Below are 17,983 nucleotides of genomic sequence, written 5' to 3' on the forward strand. Positions count from 1 at the left end.
AGCCAGTCTGTTCATAAAAAACACTGTTTATCAGTTTTTAGAGAAGTATGCTGATTTAAAAACGAATTAATCCGGAAACAAAAAAAAAGCAAAAACCTTTTTTTTCTCTCAACACTCTATCAAACTTTGTTAATATATAGCCAATACAAGGGAGCTTCAAAAATTTTGTAGAATGAAATTAAAAGATAATGTAATTTTTCCATGAACTTTTGAAGCAATTTCTATGATGTATTAGGTAAGAATATGATGAAATATTACTTTTTGAATGACAAATGGGCCTATTATCAAATTAATTTTAGAAATTTTTAAACCTCTAAAAAAAGTTGTGGTAAGATTGCCAAGTTAAAAACCACTGCGTGATGTTTTTGGTACATAGGTGGGAACAAAGCTAAAATTAAGAACTCTTAGTAATACATTTGGAAACTGAAAATGTAAGATAAAAAGCTATTCATGAAAATTATGGTATATTACTAGTAATTTATCTAGATCCTTACTGTTGAATTCTCATTAGTTCCGAACCTAAGGTGAAGGCCATATTACACTTAAAAGTATTTGGGGAAACGACAGAAAATCTGACAAGGCAATAATGAAAGTGGAACAAAGAAAAGCAATTCAGGAAATACTCTCATTTCAAATGCTGAGGTTGATGAGATGGAATTATTTCTCAAAATGAAGAAAAAGTTTAATTAAGATCAAACAATGGGGGGAGCTTCAAAATGTTTATGAACATTTTTTTTTATATGCCATTCTTTCATGAACTTTTGGAAGCCCCTTTGTATTGTCTCTATGTCAATAAGCTTTGATAGGTAGAGAGAGTTGAAAGGAACAAAAAGTATTCTTGAATTTTGGGAAAGAAAACTTTTCATAATACTTCCAGTTATAAGAAACTATTACGGCAGTTTTGAGCACTCTAGTTATTCAAGTCATTGTTGAGCGAGCTTTCTCAGGTTTGAAATTTATCTTGTGAAACAACAGGGATAGCTTAAATGAAAAAAATGTTAGAGGACAGTCCTTTAATTGGGTGTAATTACTGTTACTTGTCATGATGTTTTCTTAATGATATAATTTCATATAAATTAAGTCCACATTTATATTTTACATTTAATATTTGTTATTTATATTTATGTTATGGCAATTCTTCAGCTCAGAAGTGGAATGAGTACCAATTATTACTTATAGTGCTTTGCATTTCTGTACGGATGTTATGAGGTATAGTAGCACACTTTGTATTTCGTGAATAAATTTTTATCAATTTCATATGATTATTAAGGAGTCCTGGTGTGGTGCTTAAGGAGAAGCTAACTGCAAGGTTAATGGTTAAAACCCAACAATCACTCTTTGGAAACCCTATATAGGATCGATAAGAGTTGGAACTTACTTGCCTGTACTTAACAACATCAAGTGTTAGTAGAGAAATGTCACCTACATCAAAATTTTGTTTTCAGTGAATTTTATAGTACTGAAAATTTTGTACTAAAAAGTATTTTGAATCTCCAATTTAATATTTATGCAGTATTTAAGAGTTTTTTTAAAATCACAATACTGTCTTTAAATTGATTGAATGTGAATTCTGGTTGTGTTTTTCTTTGTGTTGAAATGTTCTGAATCAATGATTAAAACTGAACATTGTTTTCACTTTAGATTTAATTATTAATATATAAAAACGAAATCACTTAATACTGTTACTTTAAAAACTAGTTACAAAATCTTGGGATGAACATAATTTGAGTTAATATAAAAATGTACTACTGACCCCCTTACAAGTTTTCAAGAGGGAATTTAGTCTCAGAGTGTGTGGGGGAAGATAGAATCCCCACTGAATAATTTTCGTCTTGTCCAGACAGGTCTGGTAAAAGGAGATGGGATAAGATTCTTATGATTCAATAGTAATTGTTATCATGACTAACTGTGATTGTCACAACTGTAAAGGTAAAAGTTTTGTAATAACATAAAGGGGGGAGTAGTTAATCTTACAGTCCAGGAACAGAGGACTCTAGGACCATCAAAGGTAATGAGCATGAGCAGAATGTGGGACCTTATCCAGAGAAGCAGCAACACGAGAGATGGAGACAGAGATGAAGACATGGAGAGGGAGAGCAGCTGAGGACTCTAGACTCACGGAAAGAGAAAGGCTGTATGCTGGATGCCAGGAGGCAGGCTTGCAGAACGTGCCCTTTGGTTGTTTAAATGATTATATACTCCTGACTGTTTTTGTGTACACCCCCCCAAAAACAACAACAGCAACAACAAAAACAGTGGAATAGAAGCAAACACTGTTGAACGCATGGAGGGGATTGTAATCATCACAATGAAACAAAGGGTATAAAACCGATCTTCTCCCATGTAAACTATCACTCAATTCACAATAAAAACTTTAAAAACAAACAAACAAGCACACAAAACCCTAGACCTGCATTTACTCAGAAAAAAAAAAAAAGCACTTACCATTTGCAATAAAAGGAACAATTTTGGTACCCATATTTTTTCAGATAAAATTGCTTCAGGTTATCCACTTGCAGAATATAAATTTGAGACAGGAGAGCAAAAAACAAGTTTCAGCTGATTTAGTCATAGTCAATGATGTAAAACTGGAACAAGTTAAATTTTCAAAATTTTGGTGAACCAGCATAACTAAACCAAACCAAGTATCATCAAATTGATTCCGACTAATAACAACACAATATAGGGTTTCTGAGACTGTAAATCGTTACATAGAAGGCTGTAATGGAATAAAATGATGATTCAAAATCCAGATCTAAGGAACATTGACAATGAATGAGGAGAAGTAAAAGGAAGTGGGTGGAAGAGGAAGCAGAGAGGAACCTGGAGAAACAGATATTCATTTTGGGGGAACAAAAGGGCTTTACTGGACTATACACATTATATGGATTCAAGAAATAGTTGCTAAGAATGAATAAGCAAATAAGTGAATGACGAATGCTTGAAAACATAAATCTTAGAAATATGAGTTCTGCCAAAGTTTTGATAGACAAAAGCAAAGCATTTATTTCTACCTACATCCTATTTTGAAGTTTACAGTTGGGGACCACAATCAAACAATTCAGAATGAGTGATGTTCGTAGGGCAAAAACACTATCCACACAAAAAAAGACGGCATTTTAATGTAATTTATTTGAAATGCTTCCAGAAAAGTTTAAGGCTGTTATATAAAACATTCATTTCATCAGAACATTCATTTACTTTCTTCCCATAGGCAATACCTGAAAGACCTCTTGTCTCAATACACTGCCCAAAGTGGCCAACGGCTTCTTCAAAATAATGGTTCATTCTTTGCTCAGCATTTTCCTGCTTTTAACTGCAGCAGGTTCATACTCACTTGCTAAACGATTAACAACTTGAGAAAACAAAGCAGTTTTAAATAAACTTGTAATAGAAAAAAATTCACCATATTTAAAATCTATAAATACAGAAATAGGTTTTACAGGGCCACATTGACCACAATATTTTTCTTGAAAATTAATAAAGCAATCTACCTTGTTTGTATATTGATCATCTTGTCATACAGCTTCTTTGAGTGCACAGGACATGTGTACATAATAAGGTGACAACATTGTATTAACTTTTTTTTTCCTGTAAACTTGAAAGACACAGAAAATTTAAAAGAAAAACTTTTTTGGCAATAATTTAGAATCATTACTACTAGGTGCTGGTATGGGTCTAATTTTGCACAGGTCATTATTAATATTTACATTCACAGGGAGTTTTTCCCATGCATTTAGTGAGTTGTGTGTTTTTTTGTTTTTGTTTTTGTTTTTCCAGATCTGCAACCCACTGTGTACTGTAAAAGTCAAGGCTGGACAAAGAGATTTCTCGTCTGGCTAACTGATCCTAATTAATCATAAATCCCAAACCCCACTACCGTTGAGTTGATTTTGACTCAGTGATCCTACAGTAGAGAGCAGAACTGCCCCAGAAGGCTCCCAAGGCTGTAAATCTTTACAGAGCAGACGGCCACACCTTTCTTCTGCTGAGTGGCTGGTGGGTTTGGATGCTGACCTATAGGTTAGCAGTCAAGTGCTATGCCAAATTAATTATACAGCTAATTAAGTTGGCCTCTGGAGAACATAATTATGATTCTGATCACAATAGACAAAGATGGCATCACAGCAGGTAAATTCAAGGCTCTGGCCTTTCTCAGAAGAGCACTGTGCGTTTCTCTTTGAATGCTTCCCACATAAGTCATGATGAAGCACTTTCCATTCCAAGTTCTTCTGCTCACAAGTTTCTGTAAACAGAGTCTTTGACACAGCATCGTCTCTTTTTTCTCACCTGCTATTCACTCTATTGAGTGTGAGTATGCCAAGAGAGGCGAAACAACATAAATGAAAGAGAGGTGAAACAACATAATGAAGACAGGGCCTTCTGGTACGCCTGGGAGGTTTTTTCCAAGCCTGCTGAGTTTCTGTACTGATATTTTAGGGTAGAAATGGCTCTCCGGGTAAGCTGGTTACTATTACAGAGACCTCCGGGTGCAATGGACAATCAATCCTATTAAAGAGTCAGAGCTCGCAGGTGCTTTTGTACTCGTCCTTTTAAGGTCAGACTCTATTCCATGTCCTGATAGATTACTGTATCAAGCTCCCGTTGGCTGTGATCAATTGCAAGGTCAACATAGAGCTTCTTCCCTTGCAAAATGAAGTCTCTAGAATCCCCAGGGATGCTGTTCAGTGTTACTTTCTGGTTGAATGCCATTGAACCAAGCTTACTCCAAGGCATTGACCTTTCCTGGTTCCCCTCAAAGGTCATCATGAGACAAGAGTAACTTCCTCATACCCTGTTTGCAAGGCCCTCTAACTTCCCTGCCATCAGCTACCACGTCAAAGAGCTAGGCGAGCCCTAGAGGTGCATGGGAGGACTCTTAGGGCAATCTACATAAAACAGTAGCTTAGAGAATCTTTTTTCTGTTTGTCAGAATCCAGCAGGACAATTGTAAGTAAGTTGTTTAAGTACCTCTCCATCCATCGAGACCCTTGTGAAATACAACACAGGGTAACAGGTGCCACAGATTCCAGCTTACACAGACAGACTGGCAGTTACAGTACTAGGGACAAAGTTATAGGTATATGACTGGGTCAACACGATCACAAAAAATATTAAAAAGTGCTTCTCCAAACTGTTCCATGAGTGGAATGCAAATACTGTACAGGTAAGACACACAGCGACTTCCAGGAAGTCCACGAGCTTCTGTCAGACGTTGCTTTCAATGGGCCTGCTGGTGCCACAGGAAGAGTCTGTCTGCTCCATGCGTTCACAGTCGAGGCTGACCTCACTTGTGTCCATACTGCAGTCTGACTCACTGTCCGATTGGTCCATCTGCTCAAGTTTTGTATCTCCCTGTGGTTCCCTGTCCCCGGTGGTGGGATTTAGGAATGGTTCCTCAGAATCTAGCACTCCAGCCTGCCCGGCAGCGCACAGAACTGTTTCTTTGGCTTGACGGATACAGTTAAGCCATTGCTGTTTGTTGAAGGTGTCATTGGCTTGTAGCGAGTGGGTTTGACTTTGGGATCCATTTTTGAAACTTACTCGGAAAAAGTTTTTAACTAGAAATGAAAAATACACGGGGGACAAGGTCAATAAACAGTTATTTCTTCAGACCAAAGATAAAACATGTAGTAACACCAATCCCCCCCAGTGCTCATGGCTACTAGTTGTTGCCAAGTTGCTTTGGCCTCATAGCAACCCCTTGGGCAGATATCATTAACTGATGACAAGATGTTTCTCTAGTGATCCAGTACACGGCTCAGCTCCACCCTGCAGCCACCATTGAGCAATTGCAGTTGATAGAGCACTAGTTGTCAGTTGCCCTCAATTGCTCTCAGAAGCTACAAAGTGGGTATTAGCTTGCTGTAACTAACTCTTGTATTATGGGAAATCTCAGAGTACTGATTATCCAAAAATGGCTGCATATTTTTAAAACAACCCTGGGGAGCTGGTGAAAAACCACAGATCCTGGGCCGCACCCACCCTGAGAAATCTGATTCAACAGATGTACAATGGGCCTGAGAACCTGTAATTTTAACAGGTGCTAAAGCTAGAAACCTTCATTTAATCTAATAACACCACCACTCGCTGACATTTAGTGGGCTTGCAGGCCAAGTATAATACTTGGATCACAAGAACGCTTTGAGTAAGTTCGCTTGCTCTAACCCTGTAGCCAACAGAATGGGCCCACTACTTCAAAGAAACCGAAACAACAAAGGCAGGGTAGGCCCAAATGCCAGCCATCTTTGGCTAGAAGATAACACTAATCCCTTAAATTCAGTTCCCACCCCTTTAATCTCAGGCATACATTTTAACCTCTCTGTGCCTTAGTTTCCTTATTTGTAAAAGTGGAAAACCTTTTTACTCAACTTACTAAGTTCTAACAGGGAACAAATGTGATAATGATGGTGGTGGTGGTTATGTGCCGTGGAGTCGGTTCTGACTCATAGCAACTATGTATGGGGTTTCCAAGGCTATAAATCTTTACGGCAGCAGAAAGCCTCATCTTTCTCCCGTGGACCAGGTGGGAGTTTCGAACTGCTCACCCTGCAGTACGCAGCCTGATTTGTAACCACTATGCATATTTACACAATGTCTGGCACACAGTGTTCAACAAATATGAACTACTATAATCATTTTGAGTCCTAGTGTGGCACTGTGGGTTAATGTGCTGTACTGCATGGTCGCTTTCAACCACAAGGTTGGCAGTTCAAGCTCACCAGCCACTCTTCAGAAACCCATAGAGGGTTGCTATGAGTCGGTACTGACTTGACGGCACTTAACAACAACAATTATCATTTGAGTCCTAGCGTAGGATACATACATTGGACTGCTAATTACAAAGCTGGCAGTTGAAAACCCACCAGCTGCTCCTTGGAAACTGTATACAGGGTCACTCTGAGTCTACATACAACAACAACATTATCACTATTATTACCAGTAAGGTGAAGGATTGGTGAAGAAGTAAAAGACAGTAATATTATTAATCACTTTTAAAATATGGTGTATATATTAATACAGGAGGCTCAAATATGACTTTCTCAAAAAAGATTTTCCTGACCAGCTCATCAAAAACATATCTCCTACCACCCACTCTCTCTCTGGTCCCCTACCAGGTTTTATTTTTCTTAAGCGTGCCTAGAATATTTACTTGTTAATCATCTATCTCTTCTTTTACAATGATAGTTCCATGTTATTATTAAGTGCCATCGAGTCAGTTCCGACCCAGAGCAACCCTGTACAGGGTTTCCAAGGAGCAGAGGGTGAGCTTGGACAGCCAACCTTGTGGATCAAACCGACTTTGCAGTCTAGTGCATTAACCCGCACGCAGCACCAGTAAATTAGTTTTGTTCTAGGCATTGTCTACTAGACATGCTTACATAGAAGATGCTAATGGATGTTGCTATCTAAGCTTCTCTTCATAAAATCTCAAGTATGAGAAGCTCACTCAGATGAATCCTCAGCCCAGTGCACCACTGTCTCTGTAAGACAAGGCCACCAGCAAATCCTCAGCCCAGTGCACCACTGTCTCTGTAAGACAAGTCCACAGCAAAGCTATAAAACCCACTGTTTTGAAACTGTTATCCGGGCAGTACAAACAGTTACAGAACCAGTAAGTCATGAAACAATAACGGAACGCATGTGTCTCCAAGGCACTGACTCCCCTTTCTTCAATACCCAGTCATTCCCTCTGAATGGATGACTAACCATCACAACCAAAAATCATTTTAAAAGGTCCACAATGGGAGGACGGGAAGTCAGGCATACTTCTCTCATTGTTGCTGAAGGCCCCGCGCAGTGAGCCGCCCAACCTCACTTCTCCATCCTGCAAGTCTTCCAGCAGGAGGTCCTTCACAGGGATTGGTTGTCGGTACAACTGGTAGCAGAGCTGCTCATTGTGGGTAACAGCTCTAGTGATCACAAGCACTTCTTGAAACAAGAAAACATGCAGTTTCTAGAAGAAAAGAATCCATAGGATTTCTGTAAGCAATCATCTAAAAAGTCATTATTTGTGGATTTTATGGTTTTCAGTTAACAAGTTTAAAGTTGGCTCTGTAGATATAAGCACCGATTGGACTGTGGTGGTGAGTCCACCAGATGCTCCTTGGGAGAAAGATGATTGATGATTTCTACTCCTGCAAAGATTTATAGCCTGGGAAACACTATACAGGATTGCTATGAGTTGGAACAGACTTGATGGCACTTAACAACAAACAATGAGCTCCACTCCTGGGCTCAAATCTACCTCCAGGAGGACAGAACTCAGGACTGTCAGTAGCATTTCCAGATGTATTCAATGCTTTTCCTATAGGAGCGATATCCCACAGATCACTGGAGATAACCTTTCTGTAGCAGGCACATGAAGCCAGACCTGCCAACTCTTGGGGTTCTAGTCACATTGCAGTTCACAAGCTATACAGACATACTGTTCCTAGTTCCCTTAAGAATGAGAAAGGAGAACAAAATGAAGGGGGTAATGAAGGAAAAAGTTAGCACCGGCTGGTTTTGATGGTTACATTAATCATTCAGGGCAATTCCATGGGATGTGAGAATAGAAATTTATCCATTGGGTTTTTAATGGTTGACTTTTTGGAAGTAGATTACCAGGCCTTCCTTCGGAGGCACTTTTGGGTGAAGTAGGAGACTAGATTATTCAACATTTTAATTAATAGCTGAGCTCATGAACTGTTTGTATCACCCAGGGATGCCTGCTTGGTTATTTTGCCTATTTTACCAATTCAAGTAGATCAAAATGAACAATAGTCTCTAAAGGAAGGGACTGGTATACCAAAGTCTAGTATTAATTTTTACTTCCCAAACCCTAATCACTCAATTATTCAGCCACAAAGCAGATGATCAGCGTTGCCCGAACGCTCCAACTGTGAACATTGCCCATTCTTGAGGGAACCCGAGTATGTCATTACAACAATGGAAGATGATCAAAGTTTTCCTTCTTGGTTGAGTTTAACAGATCCTGGGGTCTTTGAAGAGGTTATAATTCAAAGACTAATGACTGATGTGTGAGCAAAAAGGAAATCTCAAAATGAAGGCTTATCTCAAATCACATCATGAAAGCAAGTTTGCTGGGTGCAGGAGAGGTAACTTGGCTCCATCCAATACCTCTGACAGTTGGGAAATGCTTCAGAACTGTAGTGAAAAGATCCATAATGTTGCAACTAGGGACGGGTTTCCTGGTGGAAAACTGGCAGTCACCTCACTTTGGGAATATCAGCTTAGAGGTGGGTGGAAATTTATGTTTGAATTTTGATTTGGAACAGCACTATCACATGTTTTATATTTTAAGGGGGAAAATCTGTGGGTCCTTGTACACTACTATACCACACACAATGAAAACTGTGGAAAATAAAGCTCAACCAAATGTTGGCTGGTGGAAATAGACAAAGGAAGACGATTTCTTATGTGACAAGTGAGAGTTTATGTATATCAAAACGGTTAGATGTGCATTTAAATAGACTGACAAACACAGAGTAAAGAACAATGCACAAAACAACCAAGTTAAAGTCTTTCAGGAGGGAAGGAAGGAGCACATCAATTTATTAAAAATAACCAAGGAAACAACAAAAAAGTACAATTTAAAGAAAAATATGTAAACTAATCAAGGACTTTTATAGAGGATGTTTCAGTTAATCCTCTAGTCAAGATGGTTGTTGGTAAGTGCTGTCGAGTCAGCTCTAACTCATAGCGACCTTGTATAGGGTTTTCAAGGAGTGGCTGGTGAGCTTGAATCCCTAACACTGTGGTTCAAACCAACTTTGTGGTACAATGCTTAATCCCACATCAACAGACCAGGATTCTGCCAAGGAAGGCAGTTTAAACTCATATGGTCTGGTCAATCTTTAAAAACGATCCCATTTATAAATGTACCCTGAGAATTCCTATTATTAGGTTCAGTTCCTTTTTGCCTTCAAACTACTAAACTTTTTTTTTTTTTCCTTCTTTTTTCTGGCACATGACTTTGTTCACAACAACAACAAAAAACAACATTAACTAAAACAAACCTCTCACATCAACTACTATCTTTGTTCTCAGATATCTGATCTGCCTGCAATAGGAACTGGAGTTCCTTTTTAATGCTCTTCACATGTCTAATCAGTCTTCAGTTCTTGACTGGTATATCAAGAGAACAGGCCCACATTCTCCAGAGGGATGCATCTTCTGCATTATTTTCTCCAAGGCTTCCTAGAAAGAATATTCAAGCATCCAAAGTCTAGATGCTGAAATCCATCAGTACTTTCTGACAGCCAGCATGAGGGAGATATACCTCTCCAGCCACCAGTAACTCTCTAGTCAAACAGACACGTGTCTTTCATTGGCAGGAAAGTTCTCGTTATTCGTTGCACCATCAGCTGGTTGGATCCATAGCCACCCCGAGAATGGGTGCTATGACATGACACATACACAGTGATTTCAAGGAACATTTCCAAATCTGGCAATAAAAGCCATAGGTCAAAAGGGGGTTCCTTGAATCTTCAAAGCTCTATTAAAAAGCCGTCAGTTTAGTTTTGGCTTTCATTTTACAGGTTGGCTAGCTATTGAAGACAAAATACAATTAAAGTACAGACTCTTTGTTTCTCAACATAGAAACGTAAAAATACATATTTTAATGAATTAAATATTAATTTCTATTTAATTAATTTAATTAAACAAAGCCATTAATGAAGTACCATTTTCTACTGGCTGTACATAAAGATGACATAATAAACAGAATGAATTTTGAACTCTCTTTGATTCAAATCCACCCTTCCTTTACTTAAGCATTCACTCGTTCAACTAACATTTCAGAGTGCTGAAGACATGCTAGTTCCTGGGTGGTGCACATGGCTAACACATGTAGCAGCTAACCAAAAGGCTGGAGGTGTGAGACTACCGAGAGGTGCCTTGGAAGAAAGACCTGGTGTTCTACTTCCAAAAATCCAGCCATTCAAAACTCTGACACCCATGGGGTTGAAAGTGACTGGAAGGAAACTAGCAATATGTGTCAGGTTCCCATAGTAGGAGCTGGGAATTGACAAGAACATGGAAGCTACTGACAGGTGGAAAACTTCAACACACTGTACCAAACGTATCAGGAGAGGTATACATAAGTTTGTATAATAGCATAAGAGGAAGAGCTTTAATATCTCAGAAATAAAAGCCAGGGAATCGGAAGTCAACAGGTTACAGCCAGAAAGGCAGCCAATGGAAGGTAGAATATAATTAAAATAAAACCAAAAACCTGTTCTTGTAATCCGCCAGTCTGCGGAGAGGGCTAATCCATGATAAAGACAGGAGATTTTCAAAAAGCTATAAGCTTTCAATTGAAGAATTATCTGTTTTTCTTTAACATCCTGTTAAAACCAGTGTTTATTTTCTGAAATTAAAGTGGGAGATGCTCACTGTTATGTATTTGTTTTTGAAGGTTATGAGTAAATAAAATAAAAAGTCAGCAACCGTAGGCTAGTTTCTAAAATTCATTTTGAATGCGTACTGGTTCGTAAGGGGAAAAAAAAAAAGTTCTTACGGTGTGAAAGACACTGGAAAAATAATTTTTGTCTGAAAAATATGTAACCATGGATAGGGCAGAGCATCGAGGGAAACCCAGGATGGGGCCTCTGAAAAAGAGTAGGCACTCACCACGCCCCGATTGTTCTTCAGTTCTCCGTGACAACACAGCACTCGAGAGTTGTCGATCAGGGAGTCTTTCTGGTCTTCCTCCAAGTAAAGGAGCCGCTCTTTATAATAGCGGCATTCAGATTCCCCAGTCTTGGTGTTGATTTCTGCCACAATTCCCTGAATGATGTTTATCTATGGAAACAGAGAGGAAAGCATGGGGAAGCTAAGTCAACGATCCATACCAATGTTCTTAGGAGTCAGCCTAAAAGACCAACAGTACAAACCTGGATGGAAATTCTGAGATTTTGTCATTTAAGTTGCTAAAAAAAGGGGAAAAAGAAATGCTTTTAATAAGCTTTCTCTCCATTTATCCATCCAGATAATTATATACACACACACACACACACACACAAATACAGTTGCAGACCCAAACCTAACCTAACCCTAACTCATTGCCCTCAAGTCAATTCTGACTCACAGTGACCCAACAGGACAGATAAGAACTGTTTCACAGGGTTCCTGGGGGTGTGTATGGAAGCAGGCTGACTTATTGCTCTCCCACAGAGGTGCTGGTGCATTAGAATCATGGATCTTTCAGTTAGCAAAAAATCACTTAACTACTGCTCCGCTAGGTCCCTTCAAGTCCTACAAAGGACTGAAAAACAGGGATGGAAAAAAAAAGACAGTAGGAGAAGAAAAGAAAAAAAAAAAGACAGTTAGTGTATGTGGCCTCATGCCTATGTCTACAGCACTTATGAACGAGAAAATGGGGAGCTGAGGGATTTCAAAGCAGTGGCTAACATAAAACAAAGCAAAACAACATAAAAGAATACCACATAGACACTTGATGTGCTGCTACTAGATCACATAGGCAATATAATTAAAATACTAGAAAACAAAGGACCAAAAAAAATCAGTTTAGCAAACACTCAATAGTACCAATCAAAGACAAAATAAAGAAAATTTCAGCACAGCCCCTTTTCCTTTAACAGCAAAAAGACCAAACAGTTCTACCTTTCTTAGGATAATCTTGATGAAAGAATTTCACAGAGGATAATGATAATAAGGCCTCTTCTTGGTCACAGTTACATAAAAACCCAGAGTTACACCACATTTTCCAACAAAAAGAAAAGCCAAAGGGTTTCAGAAAATGAACAGTATTTTAATAAGAAACAGAAAACACGCCAATCTCTGTGAATAACAAAGTTATGAAAGAGGTTTTGACTTTGCAAGAAACAACCAGATCTTGTAATAAACTGAAGTGGTCTTGAATCCTTGCTAGGGTTGTTAAAGTGCTGATTTTTCATATACTGGTGGAATGATGTCTTTGGCCCAAAACAACTAGGTGAAAACGTTTACCCAGTTGTAATTTTTGTTCTTGCATACAAATTTGTCCCAAGATCTTACAGTGATGAGCTGACATCTGGTGACTATCCTAGAGATAGATGAATAATTGGTACATTTTTTATGCTGTTGTTAATTGCCATCGAGTCGATTCCGACCCATAGTGACCCTGTATAGGGATTCCAAGGAGCAGGTAGTGAGCTTGAACTGCCAACCTTGTGGTTCAAACGGCTTTACAGTCTGGCGCACTAAACCATAGCTCCACACCAGGACTCCACACTTTCTATAGCTACTATGACATTCAAAGTTCATTCATTTTTCCCTTCTCTATTCCCCAAATTTTGACGACAGCATCATTTTGGTAATAAGAAACAACACATTAAAAAACATAACAAAACAAACAAAAAACCCCACAGGCTCTTTAGTGTTATAAAATAAACTTTTTGGCCTTGATGCCAATCTAATTTCAAACACAAATCCTGTAAAATTAACCTGAGTTTTTTAAATCATGAAGCAATAAATAAATAGCAGAACACTTTGGAATAAAAACTTTCCCTTTGATTCCCTGTCTTGGTTTTTATTGTATTTTCCAAAGGGGGAAAAAAAAAAAAGTTATTTGCCTCTGCTGCCTGAGAATCTGCCACCATCATGTTCATGACCAACTGACTACTCCAGTGGTCCCAAGTAGTCACTGATGTCCTTCACCCTGGAAAGGCAATAGTATCTAAGACAGAAGAAATGTGAGGAAAACTAACCCAAATGTACAAGACCACATCAGACGTCATCTTACTGTTTGATAAAGAGCCCATTTTCGTAATGGCATTAATACTGGCTTTGACATGATTCATGATTCCTTGGATTAAGTAAGGAGAAATGGCCCAGTTACAGACTTATAAGACATGGCCTGTATGAGAAGAAAAAGACCACAAGGAAACAGCACAGGGAATGCCAAGAAGAGAAGGAACAAAGTCAGGGGGACGGCAAAGGTCAACGATGGTCCTGGGGAAAGAGGGACTAAAGATTCTGCAGTGACTTGATCTGCGATGATTGTGTGGATTTTTCACCAGAGGATTAATAAATTATAAAATTTTAACAAAAAGATATGAATTTCAGAAAATAAAGACATGACTCATCCTTCAAATGGATGGCTAGGTGGTACAGTGGTTCAGCACTCAGTTGCTAACTGAAAGGTCGGCAGTTCGAACACATTAGCTATTCCATGGGAGAAAGATGTCACAGTCTGCTTCCATAAAGACTACAGCCTCAGGAACTCAGTGGGGCAGTTCTACTCTGTCCTCTAGGGTCCTTATGAGTCAGAACGGACTCAATAGGCAGTGGGTTTGGGTTTTGGTTAATGCTTGTTGAGAACCTGCTGGGTGTTAGACTGGGTATCTAGGGAAATGAGACAGGGTCTCTACCATCTGGAAACTTGTAATATGGGAAGCATCCGGCCAAATGATTTACAACTATCCTTCCCTTTGATATTCTGTATTTTAAATATATCAGACGACGTATTGCACTGGGCAAATCTGCTGCACAGGAACTTTTTAAAGTGTTGAAGAGCAGAGATGTCAGCTTGAGGACTAAGGTGCGCCTGACCCAGGCCATTGTATTTTCAATAGCCTCATATGGATGCGAAAGCTGGACAGTGAATAAGGAGGATCGTAGAAGAATTGATGCCTTTGAGTTGTGGTGTTGGAGGAGAATACTGAAAGTGCCATGGACTGCCAAAAGAACCAATAGATCTGTTTTGGAAGAAGTGCAGCCAGAGTGCTCCTTAGAGGCCAGGATGGCTAAACTTCGTATCTCCTACTTTGGACATATTGTCCGGAGGAAACAATCGCTGGAGAAGGATGTCATGCTGGGTGGGGTGGAAGGTTGGAGAAAAAGAGGAAGACCCCCAACGAGATGGATCAGCCAGGTGGCATCATTGATGGACTCAGGTGTGGCAGCGGTGGTGAGGTTGGCTCAGGATCGAACATTGTTTCATTCTGCTGTGCATAGGGTCGCTATGAGTCGGTCCCGACTCGATGGCACCTGACAACAACAACAACAACAACAGAATCCATACTTTTCCCTTGACTCTAAAGACTCTGGAATTAATTGATAATCAGTTAACTATGATTAAGTGTACCTGAGCAGCTCAGGCCAGTCCACACTTTAATTTTCTGAGCTTCTTGTCAAGTCATCCAGGAAACCAAAATGAATATTCACTAGAGGCATAAAGATGTTTTGTTTCCTAATTCAACTCGGGAACTGAACGGCTGGCATATCCTATGAAGATTACTAAAATCAAATGTCCCAGTGGTATCTCAGGCAGCCCTGACTACTTCCAAATGCTCCTGCTTTCTGGTGTCTTGTAGAAAGTATAGCGGCTTAAACAGAAGCCCTCAGTGCTATCAATTCACAGTTGATACGCAAATTTATAACAGTAACTCCAAGTCTGCTTTTATTTATTCAAAATACTCTTTTGAATGCGCATCCACACGAACACCATGAGGATCTAATCCCTCTGTATTGGTTCTTGTTGTTGTTAGTGCAGTCGAGTCACCTCAGATTCATAGCAACCCTGCATATGGTTTCTGAGGAACGGCTGGTAGATTTGAACTGCTGACCTTTAGGTTCAAAACAACCATGCGATCCAGTGCTTATCCTATAGTGCCACACCAGAACTCCATACTGGTTCTTGGGAGGGATTTGGCAGAACTGCCAAGGGAAAGAAAGAAAGTTACATTCAGCAGTGCCGTGCATGGAAAGGAAGTGTATTATTGCCTTCCTCACCAGGGTTCACAGTGCAGGGAAGGGAGCGGTAAAGGAGATAATGAGAGATACCTGGGAATGGTTCCTGGATTAAGCTCACACATGCTAGAATCATCATCCTTAAACTGCACCTGACCGCCCCGTCTGTCTAATCCCCATGTGGCAATATCATCTACTAGTCAGCTTCTAACACGAGCCTCCAAACTGCTGCCTTCAAAGCAGGAATGGTCTTTGCATGGATTCCAGACTTTTTTTTTTTTTTTTAAAGCAGTTGGGGAACAGTGGGATGGGGGGAAGAAATGATCTGCAGGATCATTTTTTGGCCCTAACAATCCTCAGAAATTTCTGGAACACCTGAATACCCAAAGTTCTATTTTAAAAAATCCTCTTCTGGGAGAAACTCCTAGTAACTCTCAAAAACACTCTAAAGAAATTAAAGATGTGGCAGTTTATGCATTTCATTAAAAAAAGCAAGACTTTTCTTTAGATCCAATCACACACCGAATGCAATCAACTCCTTTGGTGTCAAGGCAATTTGCCTAGCTTGCACCCAAGAGTATGGGGCTAAATACGGGGCTAAATATTTCTGCTCAGCTGGGTAATGCCATAAGGGTTTGGAAACAGTAGGGTAAACAAATTGCTGTGCCTATGCTGTGTACGGAGTCCTGGTGTGGCACTGTGGGTAATGTGCATGACTGCAAAGTCGTTTGAACCCAAAGGTCGGTGGTTTAAGCTCACCAGCTGCTCCTTGGAAACCCTACACAGGCTCACTATGAGTCAGAACCAACTTAATGGCACTTAACTACAACAACATACTGTGTATAAACCACTTGCTTTGCAAACATTTTCAAATGCAAGTATATAGTGCTTCATGTAAAGAACTTCCTGAATGAATAATTAGGTACAGGTTTGATTTTTGAGAATGCCTTCACACTTCCTGCACTAGGGAAACTGGCAGATAAATAATCATGTTCCTATCTGTTTGCAAATTTAAACTTGCACTCACTATTTTTTCTTTAAAGGAATCTTATTCTTTCATGTTGCATACTAAAAAAAACAGCAATCTTTACAATAAAACTCAGAACAAGCTCATATGTTTCAAAAAAGTAATTATTTAGACTAGCCCAAGCTCCCTGTTGATTCCATTTCTGCAGACCACACACTCTCTGGGGTGAAATATGGAGAGGCAGCAACTCTAATATATTCTTCTCGGTAACAAAAACAGACATGATGAAGTGTGAGTGGGCCTCTTCCCTGGTGCCTGTGTCTCCCATCTGTGTTGGGCAGTGGGCCTGGTGTGAGTATCTCAGGCTGTAAAACACGGTGAATGCCTTGTGAATCAGGAGATAAAGTCTTTCCTTGTTTTTCCCTGTCTCAACTTTGAGTAACTTGGCCCTGCTCTGCACCCTTGAAGAATACCCATAAAGCCTAAGGACCAGACGGCTCTCCTCAAATCCAAAGACGACAGCATTTCCCAGAGAGGGTCAGGTTTTTAGTTCCCTGGTGTAGCACAGAGTAGTGGAAAAAGGCAGAACTTGAAGTCTATAATAAGAGGGTACAAATGTCACCTGCTGGTTCTGGACCTGGGGTAAGTTACTTTAATTTCTCTAAGATTCATCTGGAAAATGGGCATAATATGAGGAGTTAGGAGGAGCACATGAAATATATACTCTATGGAAGACAATACAGAGAGGCTATTTGCTAGCTAATAAATGTTAGCAGTTACTACTGCTATTATTGACCCTGTTGGTATTGGTATTACACTTATGGGAATGCCTCTCCTCCTCTTCCCTGTTTTCATCCTAGATGTATTTGGGGAATAAACTCTGCTGATATTCCTCTTGAATTACTCTGTCTCCATCCCTAGGCAGACTTCCACAACTTTACACTTGTCCCACTACAGCATTCTTCCAACCTGCTTTCCTGTCACTAGTCCTCCATCTCCTTGCTTTATAGACAAGGGGAGTACTTTGACTAAGGTCACATAGCTTGTAACATTGAACCTAACATTTAGCCACGAATCAGTTACAGAACAAAGGAAAGAGTTCCCCAATTGATTATTTAGCACCCCCACCCCAGATTCAGGACTGGAAAGTGGGAAGGCACTCAGAATGCGACTGGGGAAATAATGCCTCCTCCAAGTAGAGAAAAGCTCACAGAACCTTCATTTGCTAATGGGCCACAAATCAAAAAGAAGAGAAACAGCTATAAACATCCATTAAAAATCGGAACATGGAATGTACGAAGTATGAATCTGGGAAAA

At 39.5% G+C, this 17,983-nt stretch overlaps 1 protein-coding gene across 3 annotated transcripts in view; it reads right to left on the reverse strand.

The window, feature by feature from the left end:
- Positions 1-4,966: 4,966 nt before the first annotated feature.
- The window catches only part of ARHGEF3 (Rho guanine nucleotide exchange factor (GEF) 3), a 323,985-nt gene continuing 310,968 nt past the window's right edge, over positions 4,967-17,983 (reverse strand). For all 3 annotated transcript variants that reach the window (XM_006862060.1, XM_006862061.1, XM_006862062.1), the window contains 3 exons: positions 11,638-11,808; positions 7,771-7,957; positions 4,967-5,561 (listed from right to left, as the gene is read on the reverse strand). In XM_006862060.1, coding sequence (XP_006862122.1) covers positions 5,209-5,561; positions 7,771-7,957; positions 11,638-11,808 — 711 coding nt within the window. In that variant the 3' untranslated portion in view covers positions 4,967-5,208. The remainder of the gene's footprint in view (positions 5,562-7,770; positions 7,958-11,637; positions 11,809-17,983) is intronic.

The sequence above is a fragment of the Chrysochloris asiatica genome, unplaced genomic scaffold (assembly GCF_000296735.1).
Source record: "Chrysochloris asiatica unplaced genomic scaffold, ChrAsi1.0 scaffold00046, whole genome shotgun sequence".
Lineage (NCBI taxonomy): Eukaryota > Metazoa > Chordata > Mammalia > Afrosoricida > Chrysochloridae > Chrysochloris > Chrysochloris asiatica.